Raw genomic sequence first — 24,000 nt, 5'->3', positions numbered from 1 at the left:
TACCCCGCAAGGACAGATGGGTCAGATCTTGTACTTGCAGGTTGGAGCGACTCGGATTGGGCCGGTGACGTGGACCACAGGCGGTCTACAACAGGTTACTGCTTTACTTTGGGTGCAGGTGTTATTTCATGGAGTAGCAAGAAGCAGCCCACGGTAGCCCTTTCGTCTACTGAGGCGGAGTATCGGGCCGCATCTTCCACTACATGCGAGGTTGTGTGGCTTCGGAGATTGTTGGAGGAGCTTGGGTGCCCCCAGACTCGTCCTACATTGCTGCGATGTGACAATGAGAGTTGCATTGCCTTGGCAAGGAACCCTGTTTTTCATGCCCGGACGAAGCACATTGAGATCCAGTACCACTTCATCCGAGAAAAGCTTCTGGATGAGACCATCACTGTGGAGTATTGCAAGACGGAGGAGTATTGCAAGACGGAGTACAATCTTGCGGATTTGTTTACGAAGGCGCTTCCTCAGGCTCTACTTCGGCAACATTCCAGCTCCCTCAGGCTTCTGCCCTGCCCAGGCTCTGAGAGGGGGTGTTAGAGAGGATCACAGCCAGGCAGGTACAGCCAGGCAGGTGCAGTCCAGTCGGACTGCTGCAGTCGGACCTGCAGCAGTCGGACTGCCACGTGGCAGTCCGACTGCCTGCAGCCATTTTATTCCTGGCTGCGCCCTATTTTGGCGCCCCGTTCTAGGTGATTTTTCGCCTATTTATTGCTGACGTTTTCAGCAGTCTGGTCATTATTCTCTGTCGCAGATTACAGACCGGTGCCGTGCAGATTTCTGTCTCTGTTCACAGATTTCAGACAGCAGACAGTGCAGACTGCAGCAGACTTCGAGGTGGACAGCAGGTCGCATCGTCGAGGTGGAGACACGCAGTCCAGCGCACTGCGCCCGTGTATATCTTTGTATTCAGCATTCTTTATACAGCAGATCTTCAATGTACACTGTCTCTTTCTCTCCCTTCTCTCTCTGCGTTCTCTCTCTCTCAGTCCTACGCTTCCGCACCGCTGCACTCTGACATAGCTTCCCCCACCTATTCACACTATAGTTGGTCTTCATTCAAAGCAATGCTCATCTTTGTCATCAACACGCCTCTGCCTAAAGGACTGTGTTTTGGTCCCTTCACATTGCAAATCCCTTCAAAGGTGCTACTGCCTAGTCGGGGTTTGAAAGTTCAGCCATGTTCGATGTTATTGACTCCTCTATGCTCACTAGTATTGGTCCATGAGACATGGGACCTTGAGGCTCCATTGTATCATCAAGGTACATGATTCATTTTTTTCATTCTTTGAGTTTGTGAGTTCACTCACAGTCTTTGTGTTTGCTGTACACATTGTGTGTTCCTCCCTGCAAACTCTTACCATTTCTCCACACCTACTCCCCATAGTGCTGCTGAAGCCAAAAGGCAGCATCCTGCAACTCTAAATGCAAGTATTTGCAAGCCTAAATGCAGGTTTTGCACTAAGGATGGCTATTACCAGCCAAAATGCAGGATTCCCTTCATCTTTATTATACAAAGCATAGATTCACATCAGTTCAGTACCCCTACCTGGGAGTGTTGGTTGGCTGCTTACATTTGAGATGTGGAGTGATGGATGATACACTCCACCTTGCTATTCATGGCATCATTGACTCGATATAGGCTGAAACTAGCCTTCCTTATTAGAGAGGGTGGTAATGACCTGATTAATCAACAATTACAGCAAGTAAATAATCACATAAAACTGAAATGTACAATTTACCACGTAAAGTTGGACAATGGACAGTGTGTTCGCCCCAAAACTAGCACATCTTGTGGTATTTCTTTATCTTTAATTGCAAATAGATGGAGTACAACCAAGATTCTCTCTAATCTATGTAGCTAGTTCAAATACCTCTTGCTGTCATAAATGACCATCAATCCTTCCACCCAAATTGCACCGTGGTTTGCTCGAGGATTGGCCTTTAATTGTGCTTCTTGGGTGATGAATTGAGCCCCAAATGTTTGGTGGCTGAATAGCCACTTAAATCTCTTGAAATTGCCTTAATTTTAGTGATTGAAATTCCAATCTTTAGGCCTTCAATTTGTGAGCATGCTTGCTTAGGTGGCTATCAAACCTTAATTTTTACTGTGAATTAGGGTTTGTAGTAGAGATTAGCCAAAATCTCCTCTTCCAATGGCTGATTTTGCTTGAAACTAGTGAGGAAGGATGAGAATAGGCCAAAGGATGAGATAGAATGTTGAGGGGAGAGAAAATTTAGACTTCCATTGCAAGAAAATGGAAGCAATCAACAACTGCCTTGTCTACACGGTCGTGAAAGTTGTCTCCACTAATGGAACATCCCAAATATGATGTTGCTTGGTTGAAACAACCCTTAAATTGATGTCATATGAGCATGTCACGAGGTCTTGGAGGGTCTCTTGTTGGTTGAAAATGGCATGTCAACTGTTGGAGCAACAATGACAGTCCTCTCTCTCTTAATTTTCTCCATGTTGGAATGACTCTCTCTCTCTCTCTCGTTGAGCTAAAAATACATTAGCATTTATTGAACAGCCCCAGAACTCAAATTAATTAATGAATTTGACATTTTTATTTAAAACAAATGGAGTCCTTGAAAGTTTCAGTTTCCCACATGCAAATCGTAATTGGGGAGGACCTAAACTTCCTATGAATATACCGGCTGCCCTATCACTCAGCCAATCTCATTTTTGTAGAATGTAGTTGTTGAAGCTTCATTGTCTATAGCCCGTTCGTGGACAATATTTCAGTTGCAGCTGCGCATCATCATCTCCTACCATCTGGCACCTGCTTACCAGTCCTCCTTCATAGTCTGCTGCCCTTTCTAGCTGTCCTACGCTATCAACTTGTCTCAGAACATTGTGTTTGCTATTGGCAACTAGTTTTTCCGCATGGAACCTACCCTAGTGCTGTCGCCTACTACTAGCGATTTTGATCTCTCTTGTTGTCGCTTGCTCTAGAGCAGTTGTTGTCTCCTCTAGATCATTAGGGAATTCGTGCTTTGTTGTTTCCACTCTCCACCTAGGCTGCCACATCATCCTCCAGACTTGTTTGTCCTTTGCTTGTTTTCCATTGATCTAGTCACACTTGAGTTGCATTTGCTGTTGCTAGACACCTACGGAGGCTGCCTTGTTGGGTTTCAGGATTGGTTGGAGTACAACACACTCTTCAGCTCATACTCTCTACTCCAACCCTCAAGAGACAGGAGTTAAGGGGTCATTATTCTGTCTCATTGGATAATGTGTTTGTTGTAGGAGCATTGTATTATATTTAGGTTCATTCAGTTTCTTATTCTCTATGTTCATTGTCTCTTAGTTACCCTAACCCTAACAATGTGTTCTATTATCAGTTTGTGTTTTGTTGCACAATTGTAATTAAGTTTTTGTATTATGGCATTTCTCCACATCTCTTCGAGCTTCGAAAACGTTTTAAATTTTTTCCACTTGTATCGACAAGTTTTGCCAAGTGGCAGGCTTTCAAAACAATTTTCAGCATTATCTAGCTTTATTAATATTCTAAAAAATTAAGTTAATTATTATGTATGTCTCAAAAAAAATAATATGAGTGGCCAACACTTAAATTGGCTAGGCCAATTTATCACCCAAGTGATTTGGATCACTCCTTAGCTCAGAACTAGCATTAATTAATTAACTAATGCGAATTCCTTAGTGTAACCATTGATACTAATGGCTAATTAAATATTCTAGGCAAAGTTTTAACAGTGGGTACCACCTAGTACATATGAGGCATAACTTATTACGACTTTTACCAATGTCATGACGTAGTGATCACTAGGGTTACTAAGGTCTCACTATCACTTAACTGACTTGCATTTTATATGTGTACCTCACATGTGCACAACTCAATAATGCCAAAGGCAAGCATTAAAAATACATGTCCTTGTGATACACCACCACTTTGCTATTCATGGCATCATGGAGTCCTTGACCCTTGTGCACCCTACTATTTGTCAAAAGATGACGTACCAACGAGACAGTAGGGTTTGCAAGGAGGAACACGGAATGAACTCAGCAAACATGGAGAAGAGAAAAGAAGGGAGAAGAAACTTTGATGAAGGGAATGATGAAGTTCTGAATCATGGAGTGAATGTGATACAAGGGAACAAGGGTGCTGTAGCACAAGGAAGATGATGAAGACAACCACGAACCACGAACCGCAATGACCTCCTGAAGGGGTTGTGAGGGCAGTGGAGAGATTGGAGAGAAGAGGTGATGGACTGAATGAATCAGCCGTGAGGAATGAATGAGAGAGTGTCCTATAAATAGGCATAGTCGGTCTAAGATGGGGCCCCTTTTTAGGGCTGCAAACCCTAAATGCAAAACGCAGAAACGCAAACTGTGGGTGAAGGGTTTCTCAACACTATCACCTTCTTCAAGCAAGTACCTTTGCTCTAGATTCTACAATAGTTGGCACCTTACATACTACATCCACATTTCAGTTCATAACTTACAGCACATGTTCATTCATGTCCACCATCATTGTCATTTCCCTTTATCATACAAAGCATTAGCCTTTATTTGCGATTCGAGTGAGTTTGTTCTTTGTGCAATTGAGTGGCCAATCTATCTCACATAGAGTATCCATTCTTCATAGGGGAGGGTTGTATTAGTTCTTCACAAGGCCAAAACTTGCAAACTCAAATATCCAAGCATTAAGTGTGTAAGAAAGCACACATAGTGTATATACAATTCTTTACTGCAACAAAATTGTCATTTTTCTCTTTTGCCAAGTTAATAATGGGTTCATGGTTTTCCATCTTCTCATCAAATAACTTGATTTTTGGGTTTGAGTTTGTCTTGGAAATTTGTAATGTTGGCAGGGTATTGGGGCTTAACATAGGATGTTTTATTGATGCCATGTAGGTGGTTATTATGTAAAATTGAGTTTCTAATTTTCTTTTTTCAACAGGCAAAGCAAGATAGCTATACTGTAGGAGATTTCATGACAAGCAAAGATGAGCTTTTTGTTGTCAAGCAATCAACAACTGTGGATGAGGGTAATTTGATTTGCTTAATCATTTTAGAGCTAAGGCATTGGGGTGCATGCCTATAAAGCATGCTCAGTGTTCGCTAAATTTTTCTTATAATAAACAGCACTGGAATTATTGGTGGAGAATCGAATCACAGGCCTACCAGTGGTTGATGATGCAGGAAAATTGGTAATACGATGAAACTTTTACCAGCTCTTTTCAGAGAAAAAAGGTCTAATTTTTCAATCACAGGATTTTGAGTAAGGAGTGCCTTTTTTAATGACCACAGAATCTGAGTTTGTTGAAGGCAATGTTTTAGTTCCGCATTTAGTTATCTCAGATTAAGAGATTATGTTATTCATGTCATTAGGTCAGTGTGAAACCAATGCTGAAGTCTGCTGGTCATGCTGTAGATAGAACTTTCTTTAGGCATTTTTCTAACTTGATATGATTACTCTTGCTCATGATCATGTTTTGTCGTGTGTGTCTTAACACGTCATTGCCAAAAGGGACACAATGTACAATGGAAGTAATTCTGAAGGAAATTTGTCATATGCATACAAGTCCAGAACAAAGCAAATAGAAGAGATGTTACAAGTAGATCATATGTACCAGCCTATACAAAATCAAGCATTTTCCGATGGTCTGAAAGGATATGCCTTAGTGTTTGTTTGTTGTTTTGGTATGCCTTCATGTATGTGAGTGGTTATAAACCATTATAAACCATTCATAAACTTTGGCCTTCAATGATCTTTTAAGTTGTCACTCCATTTGAAGTACAGACTTACGTGGTGTATCAAATATAGTGATATTTAATTGTGATATGATCGCAGATAATGGTACATTATTTCTTTAGAGGGGTGAGCCTTGCGAACCCTTGTGTTAGTGTGATTTGTAGCTGTCCTTGTGTATAAATTGGTTTTGGAGAAAGTGATCACAAGGTAGAGATAATAGGATGTTCACTCCAACACATTGCCCTAGTAGGTGAACTGTGGTGTTGAAGTGGTGATTGAACTCTTAGAGGTCACATAAAGCAATGCAGGGTAGGCTTAGTTGGTAGGTGATAGTGGAAGTAGTGGTATATGAGAGAGAGAGAGAGAGAGGAATCGACGCGACGGAGCGAACAGCGATGGTGCCCCTGCGTCGTGCCGCCCTGCCCTCGCCTGGTCCTGCACGCCCTCGCGTCGCCTTCATCTGCGCCGTCGCAGACTGAAGACTCGTCTGTCTTCCTCTCGCGTTCGCGTCCGCCCAGTCGCTGCCCGCCGCTACGTCGCTGCTCGCCTGATGGTCCGTTGCTGCTCGCCTGTCACTCGCGCCTCCTCAGCCCTGTCGACGCCTGCAGATTCGTCCGCCCTCGACCTTCTTCGAGCTTTCTCCCTGCGCCGCCAGTGAAAACCCATCGCGCCCTGTTCCTGACGCCCTGCGCCTGCCGCCGTCAACACCTTCTTCGCCTGGCGCCCTGTCCACAGCCGCCCCTGACGCCCTGTCCACGGCCGCCCTTGCTGCCCCGTCCCTTGACCTGACGGATCCCTGCCCGGCACCCCAGCCTGTCCCGTCCTGCCGTTGCGACCGACAGGCCTTTGTTTCGCCCTTCTGGCCCTGCACGGTGACAGGTACAGCTCAGCTTTCATTAGCTGTCTTTGCAGAGTATACCCCTGGACAGCGCCTCTGTACAGACCAGCGTGCGAGAGAGAGAGCGGGAGAGAGACAGGGTCAGTCCTCCTTCAAGATCAAATTGTCACACGATGGCTGGTTTGGATCTGGATTTCATAGACCAAACAGTGGCAGCACTTGGCCCGGATTCTGATGCCGAGGAACCTGAGGACATGGTTCCGTGCAACGAAGAGATGCCCCCTGGTCCCGACATTCAGCCTGCGGGTAAATGTACCAAGCATACTTCGGAAGAGATAGGTGTTCCTCAGGATCGTTCCTATGCTCAGGTTGCTTCGGATCCTGTGGACTCCCAGGATGTTGACTGGGAGCATTTGCTGGAATTTGCCAACAAGTTGCTTGGCGATTACGTTCAACATAATCAGGAAGCCTTTTCCGACTCAGCACCTGACGATGTTCTGGACGCCACCGTTGATCCAAAAACTGTCCTACGCTCCTTTTCGGTATTTTATGATCGCGCTGTGATACTCTTCTTCACTGGTCGAATCCCGCTGCTTTCCCGTATTCGCCAGTGGCTGCACAGTCTGCTACAAGGGGAATGTGTTGAAGAGATTTTTGTTGGCTCCCGGGGGTTTTTTGAGGTTCTGTTGAAATCAGAGACGCACCGTGCTGCTCTCCTGTCTAAACTGCCTTTATTTTTTGAACGCCGGTTGGTTCATGTGGTTCCATGGCGCCCAATAGCAGATTTTCAGCGTCTGCTGCAACGTGAATGCCCTGTGTGGGTAGAAGTGGAAAACTGCCCGGCTGTTTATTGGCCACTGTTGAAGGATGCTATGGCCGCGGTGGGCACTGTTCTCATCCCTCCCAGTCTCCGGGCAGTGAATCGTAACCGCTTGTGCATGCTATGGGACACTACAAGAAAAAGACCTGCATGGTTGCGCCTCAACTGCTCGGGCATGCATCCGTTGCACTTTCGATTGAAATGGGGCAATTTTGCAGGGCATTGCTTTTCCTGTGGACAGTTGGGGCATTTTATGGCTGAATGCCCGGAACAGCAACATACCTCCGATGTTGGCCATGCTGCGCCGCCCATGGAAGATATGGTGTGTGATGCCCCGGCGCTGGATGCTATCCACTAGCCCCAAGTTTTGGCCAAAGGTAAACAACAGGTTTCGGGTTTGGATTCCCGCGCCACTGATTGGGTGGAAATACGTCCAAAAAAAGGCAACAGGGTTGTTGCTGGCATGGAAAATACTGTGCCTACTCCCTCACAAGATTCCATGCGTACATATATGCGCAGGAAGGAAATGTTGTCTTCCGAGCCCTCTGCTCCTGCTATGGTTTCCTCTGCCCCCCGTCATCAGCCCGCCAGAAAAATGTATTCAGATCGTCCAAAGGGTCCCCCTGCTAAGCTGGCATTTGATACCAGAGGTAACGTCATTACCCCGTGGGATCGTCGTTATCCCCGTTCCAACCCCAAGCCAGCAGATATGCCGTCTACTTCCAAATCTGGTCCTCAGAACTCTTTTGCGTTGTTGGCGGATTTCTTGGACGAGGGAGTCCTGGACATTCTTGCTGACAAAGTCAAATCGAGGCAAGCTGTGCCTCGTACCTGATTTGGTTTTAACTACACATGAAAATAGCCACATGGAATGTGCGAGGAATTTGTTCTCGCCAACAACAACATGCCATGTGGACGGTATTGCATGAAAATCAGTGGGATGTCCTGTGCGCTGTTGAGCACAAGAGTCACGGTGAAGCCGGAAAAGTAGTAGATTGCAATGGCTTTCGACTGTTCTATGCAGGGACACAGGCCATGCATTATTCGGGAGTGCTCATGATTGTACATGACAAATATCAGCCTATGCTTATTAAAAATGATGTTCATGGCCGCTTTTTGGTGATTGAAATTTTATTCGAAGGGGAAATCTTATGGTTACTTGGCCTCTATGCTCCGAATGATTCGTTATCTCGTCGGGAGCTTTGGCAGACTTTGCAGACCTCCTTGTCACTTGGCAGACGAGGCTTCTTCATGGGGGATTTTAATATGTGTGTGGATTCTTCCCAGTCCACATCGGAGCATTCGGTAATGGACGCACCGGAAAGTTGTATGTGGCATGAGTTGGCTCTTGTTGTGCTTAAGCAAGATCTCTGGTCCTGGCTACACCTGTCTTCTACAGGGTTTACTTTCCATTCTGCCCAGTATGCAACAACATGGTCGCGACTGGATCATATGTATATCATGCAGAATGATGATTTTCTTCCCGAGATGCTCGACATCAAAGTGTTGCAGCAATATGCCTTGTCAGACCATTTCCCTCTGCAGCTTGAGCTGCTTGCTCAACCCATTGCACCTTTCAAGCGATTTCTGGACCGACTCCCTTTGCGCTTCAACTCATCTTACCTGAAGCATGCACTCTTTCAGGGCTATATGCAGCAATTGATTGACAGATTCGTCTTGGACTTCTCTTCTCAGGGCACTGCGTCTTTTGAAAGATTGCTCTCTAATGTGCAGCGGGTCGCTCGGCAGTATGGGATTTATCATGTCTCTCTTTGTAGGCAGCGTCGCAAGGCAGGAGAGGATCTGCTGGCTTTGGTTCGTTCTCTGCTGGTGGACACTCCGGATGATGCATTTCTGCTCGCACTGGACATGCGGGTGGCTGATCTTATTAAAGCATTCCAGTTGAAATCATATCAGCAGGCCAAACTGCAACATCTGACGGAAACTTTGCAAGATAGTGCATGTCAGACCCATAAGTTCTTTCGAGCTCTCCATGCCTCTCCTGCTCGAGAAAATATGACCAGACTCGAGAATGCAGAAGGCCACCTTATCCTGGATCCGCAGACTATTGTGCATATGTGCGGGAATTATTTCCGTGACCTTCTCGGTTCCACCTCTCCACCTTCGGCCCAAATTACTCAGGCCCGTTCGGCTTTTTATGACCTAGTCCGCAATCAGCTTCCGCAAGACATGCAAGCTACTATGGAGTTAGATATTTGTGAGGCAGAGGTTATGGACGTCTTGTTACACTTGCCTAAGGATAAAAGCCCGGGTTGGGATGGTCTCACTAATGAGTTCTTTGAAGCTTTTGCTACCCAACTGGTGAAACCTTTGCAGGCTTTGTTTCAGCAGGTGTGGGAAACGGGGATCATGCCTTCCCCATGGAAAGAAGGCCTTATTAAACTGCTTCCAAAAGCTCCTTCGCCATCTAAGTTGACACAGTGGCGCCCAATTTCTTTGATGGGTTCAATGTACAAAATCTTTTCCAAAGTAATGGCGAATCGGCTCCATAAGCATCTCCCGGCCATTGTGCACCCTCTACAGTATGGTTTTATTAAGGGCCGAAATATCCTACACAATGTATTGAATGCTCAACTGGCAATTGATTATGCCAGGCATTCCAATCAGGAGGTCGTACTGATTCAACTGGACCTGGAAAAGGCTTTTGACTATCTAGACTGGTCTTTCGTTGCTGAACTTATGTCTGCTATGGGCTTTGGTCCGCGGATGTCTCGTCTCATATACACCATTAGCGCTGCAGCGTCTTCGTGGGTCATGCTGAACGGAGGTGTTACTGAGCCATTTGTCCTTGCCCGCTCTGTCAGACAAGGGTGCCCTTTGAGCCCTCTATTTTTTGCCCTTGCAACACATCCAGTTCTTTCGATGTTATCTCATATGGCAGCCTCTTCTCAGTTGGTAGGACTGTCGCTTCCTACAGGACAGCACTTCATTAGCCAATCCCTGGCGGATGATACTTTTATGATTTTGCGTGCGGACAGGGATAACCTTCGAAGAGCATTGGATGCTTGGGGCCGCTTTGATCAGGCGTCCGGCCTTCGCATCAATGCCCTCAAATCAGCCATTCTCAGCTGCACGGAGTCGAATTTGCAGTCCTTGGACTGGCAGGGTCTGGTTGTTCCTCGTGGCTCCATTGTCAGGCACCTTGGGTACCCTTTGGGTGTTGATGTTCCCCCAAAGCAGCTGCTGCAGTGGATTTCTCAGAAAATGGTGGCTAAGTTTATGTATTGGAAATCTCAAGCCTGGCCTTTCCATGTTCGCCTCAAAGTGGCCCAGACTATTATGTTGCCAATGCTCACATATTTCTTGCCATTGTTGCCCTGGACTACTACGACTCTCAATGCTCTTACTCAGTCTATTCGTTTCATGCTATGGAAGAAAGACTCATTGCATGCAGGTATTTCCTGGATCTCTTGGTCGCATGCGTGCACCCTCAAACGCATGGGTGGCGGAGCTATTTTAGATGCCCAAACTCATATGCAGGCACTCCGTTGGTCGCTTTTCTGCGCCATGTGCTCGGATCATCATCAATGGGTCGATATAGCCCGTTATTTCCTTGAGGGCCATGGCCTTCAACATGGCAATACCCAGATCCGCAGTTCTTGGTGGCATGTTCTTAATGCTGATTCGTGGTTCTCCAGTTCTTCTTCGTCGCTGCTTACTTATTTGGTGTGTTCCTGGAAACACGTCCTCCAGAAGGCTCAGAGGCATCCAACGGAGGATCGCTTAGCTACTAACTCTTTTCAATTGGAGTTGCTGGCAGTCTCGCATTTACTTGCATGGGAAGGTAAGCAGGACCTCAGACCACAATTCAACCGGATGGCCCGTTTGGGTTTGTCTTCAGTTGCGGATGCCACCCTTGCCGGGCGCAATGTGCTTATATCTTTTCGTACAGCCAGGAGGCTTTTCAGGATCCCTCGTGGATACAGGCCTTTATGGGAACAGCTATTGAGCGTGCTCCAGAGCAGACAACCCTTTCCTGCCCTTGCTTCGGATCATCCCTGGCAGGATTGGGACCTACAAGGCCGGCTGACTTTAAGCAAAGCTTCTGCTAACCAAGTGTATCATATTCTGATTAAAGATCGTCAATGGCTCGTCACCAAAGCGAATGCTTTATGGGGATTACGTAAATCCCGGTCATGGTGGAGGGAAACTGTGATGGCGGGCTGGTTGAACAAGACACCCTTCAAATGTAAAGTTTTTCTTTGGAGAATGATGATTGGTGGTCTTCCGCTTGCTTCGGCTCTCTCCAAGCGACGAATCTCCAATGGCCACTGTTTCTTTTGCACCACTACTGTGGAATCCGCCCGCCACCGATTTATTTCTTGCCCCATCGCACAGAAAGTCTGGTTATTTTTGTCGGCTGTTTGGCAAGGAGTGGTTGGTTTCACCCTGCGCCCCTTTGATTGGGTTTTCGGGCAGCCCAAATACCCCGCTCCTGCACAGCCACATATGAAGCTCGTGTATCATTTTCTTCGATATTGGGGCTGTGTGGTGAGGAAGTGAGGGAAGCAAAATTACCATGTGATAGAATGATAGTTTCGCTGCTCACACGAAGCTGCTTTGTGGTAGGTTTATGAGCCACAAAGTGGCCTAGCATTTTTTTCACACGAAGTGCGCAAGAAACGATAGTTATACCTTAATGCCCGACCAATGAGGACGATTGTAACTCATGAGATGAGTATGACTCATTCATTCTCATAATTAAAGAAAAAAGAGCTTGCTAAATTCAAAAGAAGGAAAGTAGAGTCTAAGAGCAGCAAACACTTGCTAAATGAATCTCTTGCAATCAAGGACATTGCCAAAAAAGTCTAGAGAAGTTGTTAGTAGTCATGCGTGTCATGCCTTGTCATCTCTTGCTTGTGAGCCTTAGTCTAGATGAGGACTTTTGGATCTTTGACTTGTCTGTCACTTGTTTTGAGGAAGGAGGTAGCTCATTCTAGAGGAGTCTGTCTGTCTCTAGTGCTGCCATAATCATTAGCTTAATGTGGTGCCCTCGTTAATACTGTGGGCTGCCTGCAGGGACCGATCAGTTCTTTGGTATTCAGCATTTGCTCTTTGTTCAATGCAGGTTTCTTTTCTTCTTTCCTTGCAGATTCTGTGTGTATGTCTTTCTGTACCCTTTTCTGTTGCGCACTCACATGGTATCATCGCCAAAAGAGAGGATAGAGTGAAGTTTGCTTGCAGAGGAGACTACCTCAGCTGTTAATGCAAGCCTCAGACCTTGTGTTTTCTGCACACGTAGCCTTCTTTCTATAGCTGATCTTCCTTGTAGCTCGATGACAGCTCCCAGCCTTGCATTTACTATAAACGCAGCCTTTACTACATGTGGCGGCATTATTTGGCTGTAGGCAACAGCTTTTCAGCTCTAGGCGAAAGTTTTCTGGTAAGGCAGTTGCATACTAAGGCAAGACGAAGGATCTACAATCTAATTGTGGCTGTTTCCTTGTGTCTAGTGCAGATTTTCTTCAGCTCGATGGGTATTCGCAAGGATGTCTTATCATAAGCTCTTTGTGAGCTTAGAGAATGAGGTCTCTATTTCTTTCTCTGAGAGATAGAGAGATTTTCGTACTAGTTCACTCGACAAACGGTAATCACCTAGCTTGTTTGTATGAGATCCCTCTCCTCCTTGTTCTCTCCATGTTTCATAGAAGGCCTGTTCTACTAGCCTTGATATGCCATGCATGGCACCCGCTATACGTGCCTCTACTGCCTTCTCTACCCAAAGAAGATTGGCTTTATGGTTCAAACTGTCACGGGGACATGAAATTTTGAGATGCTTTAATCTTGCTGATAACATTTGATTAAGTTATTAATGAAATGTGCAAGGTTGTTTAGCACATGTGCACTCGACAGTTATTTCATGGTAGCAAGCCAAGGACCACGAGAATGCAGTGGGTGTCAAAGACAAAAGTTGTGATAAGTTATGCTAGTTGGGTTTTGGTGGTTAATTGGTGTCAGTTTTGACCCTAGGACAATTGTTTGGCCAGTAAGTGTCAGTGGTGACACTAGAGACTCGCATTAATTAATTAATTAATACCAGTCTAAGGGTCAACAGAGGTTGTGGACCACTCCAAGTTGCAAATGGCCTAGCTAATTTAATTATGGATGGACATATTTAATTTTGGGCAAGGTCAGAAGAGCTGAAATTAATTTTCAGGACTATTTAATTATGAAAATTAATTAAATGGCTTGATAACGGTGAAAAATGGGTTTAGAAGGTTGCCACTTAGTAAAAATGCCCATGTAAGTTGAGAAAACGTTTATGGGGGCTTGGTCTTAGCCATTTAGTAAGTTTACAGCTTGGGAAGGAGAGAAGGAGCTATTGGTCCATTTTGTGATTAGAGAACGTCAATTCGCTGCAGAAGATAGCCATTTGAGGCCTTAATGGAGTAGGCAACAAGGAGATTTTAGGGATTTCTTGCAAAGAAAATCGGATTTTTTATGTGATCTTGGCTCTCTCTCCCCTTCTCCAACCCATTCTTAGGAGATCTCAGCATTTCTCAGCCATTTTGAGCAGAGCTTAGCCAAATTTGGTGGACTATAGAGGGATCTCTGCTGTAAATCCTAAATTTTTATAGAAATTAGGGTTTAGTAGGCACCTTGAGACTCATGCCAACAAGATAAGGCATTGTACGTTGAAATCAGCACCTACAATTTGTTGTATTGTTAGGGATTTCAGATGTCGAACCATCCATTGTAAATTTGGGGGTAGCATTTGGCTAGTTGGGGTCTTGTTAGAGCAAGTCCTAGGTAAAAATCAAGTAGCAAATTACCCAATTCATTTTCTGATTGTGGGATCAGCAAGGGGCTTTTGGATAAGCCAAAGAGGTCATGGAATCTTGGCTTGTAATACATCCACTGGCAATTGAAGTTAAAGAAATATTGAAAGGGGGGCTAGTTTGGGGGTCAATAGGGTGTCTACTGTCCAAGATTATTAAGGTAAGTTGTGCATTTCAATTTATGTTTTTGTTTATTGTTGTAATTTAAGTGCTTGTTTAGGGAATTATCACCCTTTCCAAGAAGAAAGACTGGTTCCACAAACTACTTCCTTTGGTCGTGTAATGTGGAGTGTATCCTTGATACCTTCAATCTTTGGGAGTTTGTTACCCAGCCTATTTCTTGTCTAGTGGAGGATCCCATTGTTGGATCATTGATAGATCGTATGGCCTTATGGGATCTTTTCTCTCTATGAGCTTTCAGGATTCTGTCTTAGTGCATGTGTGCAGGTTGTGGAAATCGGGGGAAGTGTGGACAAAGCTTACTTCTTTATACCATGTGAAGATATTTGCCCACCAGATTACTCTCGAGAAGAAATTACGAATGATGGTTGTTGATGATTTTCCTTTCATAAAGGATCATATCAATAGGTTGGAGGATACAAGGGATGAGCTTGCATCCCTTGACACGATGATCTCTTTAGAGGATATGATCATGATTCTTTTGACTCAGTTGCCATCTCCTTGGCTTGATGTCTTCTACATCAGCCCTCTTATATTGAGGATCCATGAGAAGCTTCTATGGGAGGGGCTTGCATCGCTTGTTTTGGAGCTTGATAAGCACGAAAGAGGTTGTTAGTAGGTCCACCTCCACCAAAGCTTTTGTTGTAGGTTTAGGAGGGGGAAAGAGGAAGAAAGAGAAGTCAAAGGCGAAATGATAAGAGAGTTCTTCAAGCTTTGACTTTGACTTGGAGAAGCCTAAGTGCCCATACTATGGGAAGAGGATACATCTAGAGGAGAAATGTTGGAAGTACCCTCATATTCATTCGAGATGATGGATGGAGCTACAACATTCGAGCCTTCTACCTCTACTCTAGTGGTTACCCATGAGTCAGTGCTTTATATTGTTTAGTTGGAGGAGCCTTCTTTAGTGGTTGCCTCATCTTCTGAGAGGCCTTGGATGGTTGATAGTGGAGCTTCTAGTTGTATGACTCCATGAGGTGATTTGTTGTAGGATCTATGCCATTCTGAGAGTTCCGTCACTGTTGGTGACATTGTTTTGGTGCCTATTAGTGGTGTTAGCACTTTGCCTTTGTTTCCCAACCGCTCTTCGAGCTCCCTTTCACATGCCCTTTATGTTTCGGACTTGAGCTTTGCACTCTTAGTTTATGGCCTTACTAGGCTTGGTATCCGGGTTGTCTTCATCAAGTAAGCTGTTTGTATTGATGATTCTTCTATAGGGGCTGTTATTGCTTCAAGTTGGTAGGAGAGCGGGCTTTACAGGCTCTATTCCCCTTCTCTTATGTAAGGAACTCCGAGGTAGTTGTCTATTGCTACACTCATTCCTGCTTGTGCACCATCTATTCCAAAGGTTCCTTTCCATTCCCCATCCTCTCCTCTTGTGGTTCCCTTGCTTTCTCCATCCCTTTCAGAGGGGGATGATGTCGGTGATGCGGTTGTGGATTTTGTGGCTCCTAGTGCTGTAGAGGGGGTTTCTTAGGATCATCAAGAGCTTCTTCTTCACGGGCAGTCTACATTGATGGACTTCATTGACATTGGCATTCCTCTTGCCATCCCAAGATCCATTTCTTCCTTGGCCTTTCGCCACACCCAGGATTTGGGAGGGGGTGTTAGCAATCATGTATGTCATGCCTTGTCATCTTTTGCTTGTGAGCCCAAGTTTGAGTGAGATGAGGACTTTCGGAGCTTTGACCTATCTGTCAGTTGTTTTGATGGAGGAGGTAGCTCATTCTAGAGCAATCACTTTATTGCCTGTCAATGCATTTTCACCTCTAGTTGGAATTTTGTGTGCATTTCCCGGGCGGTTTTTGCATGGAGTAGTTTGTCTCACCTGTCAAACGTCGTTCACTTTTATCAAGATTTTTTTGAGCATTTTTGGCAATGTATGAGTATTAAATGCTGGTTGGCGGACCGGCATTAAATGTTACTCGGTCATATTTTCTCCCTAGATTTCAAGTTGGCTAGATTTGGGTGTATTTGGCTATTTATAGCCTTCTCCACTTAGTTAGCAGATTATCTTCCTTCTTTCTTGGCAGGTGCACACTCTAGCGTCATCATCTTCCTTTGTCTCCAGTGTTGCCATCATCATCAGCCTGATTTGTTTGCCCTGTCCTCATTGATGCGTGGGTTGCGTGCAGGGGACTGATCAATCCCCTTTCTGTATTCAGTATTTGTTCCTTGTTTAGTACAGGTTTCTTTTTTTCTTTCCTTGTAGATTGTGTGTGTGTGTGTTCTTGTTTCTTCTCCCGTTGTGCACTCTCATAGAAGTCTCATTTGAAGCACCACATCTATGACAAGCGTCAAGAGCAGTCCTTTTGTTGGTAAGAAATGCACTTGAAGGAAAATCACCAATCATACATTTCCAAAGCTGAAGGCATATCTTGAATGAGAGCTTGTTGTCAATGCTTTTGAGTGTCTTCCATGTTTTTGAATAGCACAATCTGTATGATGCCATAGTCTATTGACATACTCAAATATGGAAGGCATAGGAGAAGCATGCGATACGTTCTCTTGGCTGTCATATCATGCAGAGAATAATCCCATCATTGTATGGAGTGTCCCAATCTTGTAATTGATCCTCATGTGAAGAAGACTGTGGAGGCACCATTAGAGTTTGCACTGAGGGAAACACAGAATGTACGACCACAACAGAAGCACAACGAGACAAACACATATATAGAAAGAAAAACTCAAAACTCAAACACAAATAGAAGAAGGGAGAGAAAGAACACAACTCTAAAGTGAATAAATGCTGTAAATGAATGGAAGAGTATACAATGCGTCCAAGGGTAGAGCAGTGTGTTGGGGAGTGACGGCCATCGGAGACGGATCCCAAGTCTGTGACCACCAATCGGAGTGTGGGAGTGAGGAAGAACACCAAACGTTGATCACTAGGAAGTAGGCGACTGCAAAGGATGATGCTTGATAATGAAAGTGATAGCAGAAAGCTCAAAATGTAGCAGTAGCAATTTTGCCGGGAGGAGTGGTGTTGCTAGCTACCGCTAGGTTATTGAGAGGTCCAAACGCAGCAATAGGTTGCTTGATGAGGAAGATGGGCTACCAATTGTCGCCTACACACTGGAGGTGCAAACATAGAAGAGAGATGATGGTGGAGATGCTGGTGATGAAGAATAGGATCAAACGCAGCAATAGGTCGCCTGATGAGGGAGATGGGATGTCAACTGTCGTCTACACATTGGATGTGCAAACATAGAAGAGAGAAGATGGTGGAGATGCTGGCAATGAAAAATAGGATCAAACGTAGCAGAGGGAAGAGCGCCAGACAGTGGGCGATAGCGTAGAGGAAGGTGCTAGGTTACTTCAAGGGTTGATGAAGAGAGATGGCAGTAGTCGCGAAGGTTGGACAGCCACGTGTGTGTGGACTGATGGCTGATATCTGCACTCAAGGGTGAGAAACTTGCATAGAAGAGATTGAAACTGAATGGGGGCAGCCTGCCTATTTATAGATGAGGACGGACCCTCCCAAATTAGGGTTTCACTAAAATCTCTTAAACCGCTTCCCATTTTAGGATTTTCATTAAAGTAAGCTTGTTTTGGGGCTGTTTAAGTGGCTAATCAACATGGAATGTATTTCTTAGCTGAACACCCCGTCTCAGGCCCAAAACGGGGTGAGAAGAGAAGGCCAACCCGTTTTTGGGCAAGGCTTTCCATGCCAAAACAACCAAGGCATCGGTCAAAGGGTGCACGGTGGTTGCCCAATGGCCTATCAAGACTACAAAGGCGATGGGTATCTTACGAAGGGAGTCTGAGTAGTCACCCGAGAGAGGATTGGGCATCGGACAAAGGGTGCTTGTTGGCTGCCTAGTGGCCTACCAAGCTGAACTCTCTTGAACCTCTTCCCGTTTTAGGATTTTCATTAAATTAAGCTTCTTTTGGGGTTGTTTAAGTGGCTAGTCAACATGGAATGTATTTCTTAGTTGAACACTCCGTCTCAGGTCCAAAACGGGGTGAAAAGAGAAGGCCAACCCATTTTTGGCCAAGGCTTCCCATGCCAAAAGAACCAAGGTATCGGTCAAAGGGTGCACGGTGATTGCCCAATGGCCTATCAAGACTACAGAGGCAATGGGTATCTTACCAAGGGAGTCTGAGTAGTCTAACCGAGAGAGGATTGGGCATTGGACAAAGGGTGCTTGTTGGCTGCCCAGTGGCCTACCAAGCCCTACAAAGTTGGATGAAACTACAATGGAGTTTGATTTATATATTTTTTAAAAAATAATTAAAGTGAGAGATGGTTTGCGGTCGATCAAGGAGAAGATGGAAGAACGAGAAGGGATGGTTAGGTCCAACCCATCATTAAATATACAAGCTGCCCATCCATTGGAGGATGTTGAAGAAGCCGATGTCGAAGATAAGTACCGAAACTTGTAGAATACCAAGAAGAGTAGGAACCCCCTTTCAACCTTGAATGCTGATGCCGAAGGAGGAAGAGGAGCCAAATGTCAGTCTTCGTGTGGTGCCGAGAACCATGATGGGAACAAGCATCCCGATTGGATCATGTCTCCAGCATAGGTAGGACTAGACAAACTTGCATGTTAGCTCTGCATTGAAAACAAAGTCTGCAAAAGAGAGCAAGGTCTGCAATCAAAGAGGCCAGTAGTGAGATGCTCTAAAAACAAAATTGAAATAGAGAATTAACTGGAGGAAACAAGTGCAAGAATGCAAATGTTATGTGTGTGTAAATGTAGCAGAAAACTTGAAAAGGAAAGGGAAACAACAAAACTTCTATGGGCCCGGCTCTATAGCCTAAAGTCCTAAGAGAGCGACAATGAGAAAAAGCTAAGAGGATGGCTACCATCTTGTACACCCACTAGCAGATAGATGCCAATGAAACATTTGATGAGGTGGTGAGGTAGTCCTAAAAGAAGGCAAATATGATGTGGATGCAAAAAGTGCAATGTGATTTGTGCTAGCAGACCAATCAATCATCTCCTTAGGAGTAGAGAAGGATGGCTGTTGAGGTTGTTCGTGTGCCACATGTCCAGTATTAGCTGTGGGGGTTGGAGTAGATGGGGCAATAGTGGGAGGCATAGCCCTACTAGACTGTGTAGTCGTAGTAGTCTGTTGTGGTTTTCTAGTTGGTAAATCTTGGGCCTTGGTACAACACTCCTCATCCACATGGCTCGACCTCTAGCAATGCGTGCAAATCTTATTTTTCTTAGAAAATTGTTGCCAAAGGGGTCGTGTTTCTTTGTTTCTGTCAGAGGAAGTAGTGTCACCCTTGTTTGGGCTTGCCTTCGTATCTTGCGAGTTTTTGCCATTGTTGGTTTTCGCTCATGAAGAAGAGGCAACCAACCCTCGTCCCTCTGAATAGATGTGAGTGGAGGACTTTTTGTGGACTTGATCATATAGCCTTGCGTAATGCAAAAATTGACACTCGAACTCATAGAAGGTCAGCAATCTAGACAGTGAGATAATGTGTTGGATAAAATGGAAGTTTTTGTCAGGTAACTTGTTCAAGAAGAACATGACCTAGTCGTTTGACTTCGGAGAGCCAACGGTGGCAAACTCAGCTAGTAACCTCCGATATTCGGCCAACTTTTGTGGCATTGCAAGCTCGCCATTGATGGGTGTAATCAAGGTGGGCTAGATGAGGGTGAGACATAGGCTCAAGACCAACAATGCGATCTAGAAGACCTTGAGACTCAAACACTTGTTGCATATAGTTCGACCAAGTGGTGAAATTTGACCTGTTGAAATGAGTCTTGTTTGTGAAGGCATTCTTGGTTGATGCAACAGTAGTAGTAGTGCTTGGATAAGGTGGATAGGGTGTGTAGTGCGGTGGAAAAGAGTACAGTTGGGAATGGGTCCCAGAGTGCCCACCAAGCATACAAGAAGTGTGCATGGTAGATCCAAATGTTTGCATGGGATGACTAGGCATGGAGACTGTGAAGGCATTCTTGGGTGATGCAACAGCAATGGTAGTGCTTGGATAAGGTGGATAGGGTGTGTAGTGTGGTGGAAAGGAGTACACTTGGGAATGCGTCCCAGAGTGCCTACCAAGCATACAAGAAGTGTGCATGGTAGATCCAAATGTTTGCATGGGATGACTAGGCATGGAGAGTGTCGCCGCATGAGGACCCCATGGTGGAGGGATAGGGACACGTGGAGGAGAGGATGGAAATCCTTGCATAGGAGTGACCCATGGAAAGTGTGATGATGCACCATAGGCAAAGGATGGAAATCCCTATATATGAGAGGTCATGGGGTGTGTGTGCTTAGGGGTAGTGAGGGGAAATGCCCATCACAGCTATCTTAGTGGGAAAAGAGATGCCTACATGAGAAAAGGTAGAGGGAACTGTGTTAGAGGGTATCATTCCTTGTAACAAAGCCCCTCAGTGCAGAGTGGCTTGTGGAAAAGGGTAGGTGACAGTGTAAGAGGTGAGATGCCCCCTAACGAGGCACGGTGATGTGAATGTTGGGTGTAAAGTCCATGGATAAAGTTATATAGGTGTGAACACACCCTTATTATACCCTAACATATAAATTCATTCTTTATTCTTTTTGTACTATCACAATTTGGTACGCCTATCTCTTTGCGTTCACTCTCTCTCACTCTAAACGCTGCTGCTCTCGCTTCTATCTCACACTTTCATTGCACATTCTCCCCTTCAAACTGGTATCAGAGTTGTGGCTAAGGTGTGTCCGCTTCTTGAAGTTCGTGTGGGCTAGCTCCAGCTTTTATGTGCGAAGAAACATCAGGTTGTCACTTTATTCAGGCATGTGTGTACCTGATAGACAGGCGATAGGTCCGAAACCCTAAATCTGTGCAGGCGATAGGTCTGAAACCCTAAATCTTTGCAGGTGACAGCTCAACGACAGCTCCCTGACCAGGCGACGAATAGGCGACAGCTGACGTGACCAGGTGGCAGTCCATTTTGACCAGCGGGAACAACTCATGATAGCTCCTACAAGTCACAACAGGTCACAACTGTTTGTTTCACAGTTTTTTGTGATTTGGCACACTAAAACAGGCCCCGGTTCACACCTGGCAGCACAGTTAAGCTTTTTCAGCAATTTCATGGCAGAAAATTGGGGCTTTTCCTAGATTTGATGTCGTACATGCACAATAGTGACATTTGACCCAGAAATTGCAAACATTGTGCACATTGGCTTTGGTAAAATTTGGGGTTTTCATGTACCAGTAAAATTTTGCTCGGCTGAGTCAAATTTATTGACATTGGTGCACATTCGGACCCGAGAAATTCGGGGCTTTTCGCAAAATTTTGTGGAATTTTGCCAAATTTGCTCGTTTTATGCTCTTGGGAACATGTAGTCATGCAATCAGGCAGATTGGTTAGTGAAATTTCGGGGATTTTTGTCACCATGTGGTGATACTTTTTACAGTTGCTTTTCTTATTTACTTATATAAATATTTTATTTTTCTTTTCTTTTGTTATTGTTGCTTTTTACCCCTAGAGTTCTCTTGGAATAAGCTAGGATCTTTGCATGGCGAGAAGAGGCAGCCATTGGGACAAATTGGACTAATGGTTTATCTGAGCCTTAGAACCAGTTCCATATTGAATGGGCACTGAAGAATAGAATGCCAGTGGTTTGGGGCTGTGTGCTTAGCCACTAGAGATGATGTAGGACAATGAGCCTGGCCAAGACAGAGGATGCACATGTGAGAATGCTCACAGAATAAAAGTCACTGTAATTGAGCCACATTATACTTTTTGATGTGGCTGCAATGATAAAAGTTGCTCCAAACAACTCGAGGGATGCAGGGGTCACCATTACTAAAATTTAGGGAGTTACTATTTTTGGACCCTAGAATTTGTTCGCATCATTATCTTCATTTTTGCAGGAGGATTAATTCTCTGGTCTGTGCCGAGGTAAAATTTTGCACCGATCATGGAGAATTTTAAACTGGAAGGTCTAAATGGGAAAATTGTTACATGTATGCCATGTGGCACAAATTCCCGAGAGAGAGAGAGAGAGAGAGAGAGAGAGAGAGAGAGAGAGAGAGAGAGAGAGAGAGAGAGAGAGAATGAGGGAGCTTTGGCAGACTTTGCAGACCTCCTTGTCGCTTGGCAGACGGGGCTTCTTCATAGGGGATTTCAATATGTGGATTCTTCCCAGTCCACATCGGAGCATTCGGTAATGGATGCGCCGGAAAGTCGTATGTGGCATGAGTTGGCTCTTGCTGTTCTTAAGCAAGATCTTTGGTTCTGGCTACACCCGTCTTCTACAGGGTTTACTTTCCATTCTGCCCAGTATGCAACAACATGGTCGCGATTGGACCGTATATATATCATGCAGAATGATGATTTTCTTCCCGAGATGCTCGAAATAAAAGTTTTGCAGCAATATGCCTTGTCGGACCATTTCCCTCTGCAGCTCGAGCTGCTTGCACAACCCATTGCACCTTTCAAGTAATTTCTGGAGAGACTCCCTTTGCGTTTCAACTCGTCTTACTTGAAGCATGCAATCTTTCAGGGCTATATGCAGCAATTGATTGACAGATTCTTCTTGGACTTCTCCTCTCAGGGCACTGCGTCATTTGAAAGATTGCTCTCTAATGTGCAGCGGGTTGCTCGGCAGTATGGGATCTATCATGCCTCTCTTTGTCGGCGGCGTCGCCAGGCAGCAGAGGACCTGCTGGTTTTGGTTCGTTCTCTCTGGTGGACACTCCGGATGATGCATTTCTGCTCGCACTAGCCATGCGGGTGGCTGATCTTATTAAAGAATTCCAGTTGAAATCATATCAGCAGGCCAAACTGCAACATCTAACGGAGACTTTGCAAGATAGTGCATGTCAGACCCATAAGTTCTTTCGAGCTCTCCACGCCTCTCCTGCTCGAGAGAATATGACCAGACTCGAGGCTGCAGAAGGCCACCTTATTCTGGATCCGCAGACTATTGTGCATATGTGCAGGAATTATTTCCGTGACCTTCTCGGTTCCACTTCTCCACCTTCAGCCCAAATTACTCAGGCCCGTTCGGTTTTTTATGACCTGGTCCGCAATCAGCTTCCGCAGGACATCCAAGCTACTATGGAGTTAGATATTTGTGAGGCAGAGGTTATGGACGTCTTGTTACACTTGCCCAAGGATAAAAGTCCGGGTTGGGATGGTCTCACCAATGAGTTCTTTGAAGCTTTTGCTACCCAACTAGCGAAACCATTGCAGGCTTTGTTTCAGCAGGTGTGGGAAACGGGGATCATGCCTTCCTCATGGAAAGAAGGACTTATTAAACTGCTTCCAAAAGTTCCTTCGCCATCTAAGTTGACACAGTGGCGCCCAATTTCTTTGATGGGTTCAATGTACAAAATCTTTTCCAAAGTAATGGCGAATCGGCTCCATAAGCATCTCCCTGCCATTGTGCACGCTCTATAGTATGGTTTCATTAAGGGCCGAAATATCCTACACAATGTATTGAATGCTCAACTGGCAATTGATTATGCCAGGCATTCCAATCAGGAGGTCGTACTGATTCAACTGGACCTGGAAAAGGCTTTTGACTATCTAGACTGGTCTTTCGTTGCTGAACTTATGTCTGCTATGGGCTTTGGTCCGCGGATGTCTCGTCTCATATACACCATTAGCGCTGCAACGTCTTCGCGGGTCATGCTGAACGGAGGTGTTACTGAGCCATTTGTCCTTGCCCGCTCTGTCAGACAAG

The 24,000-nt window shown here is 45.1% G+C and overlaps 1 protein-coding gene across 1 annotated transcript in view; it reads left to right on the top strand.

Annotated features, from left to right (window-relative positions):
* Nucleotides 1-24,000, top strand: part of LOC148015790 (CBS domain-containing protein CBSX2, chloroplastic-like) — a 71,764-nt gene that overhangs the window by 16,624 nt on the left and 31,140 nt on the right. The window contains exons 2-3 of the mRNA XM_087663696.1: nucleotides 4,929-5,016; nucleotides 5,114-5,178. Of these exons, the coding sequence (XP_087519822.1) occupies nucleotides 4,929-5,016; nucleotides 5,114-5,178 (153 nt within the window). The remainder of the gene's footprint in view (nucleotides 1-4,928; nucleotides 5,017-5,113; nucleotides 5,179-24,000) is intronic.

Source organism: Lygodium microphyllum, chromosome 23, assembly GCF_053477565.2.
Source record: "Lygodium microphyllum isolate KBCC chromosome 23, Lygodium_microphyllum_v1.1.10, whole genome shotgun sequence".
NCBI lineage: Eukaryota > Viridiplantae > Streptophyta > Polypodiopsida > Schizaeales > Lygodiaceae > Lygodium > Lygodium microphyllum.
The sequence above is the reverse complement of the archived record's forward strand: the minus strand, read 5'-3'. Positions and strand labels throughout refer to the sequence as shown.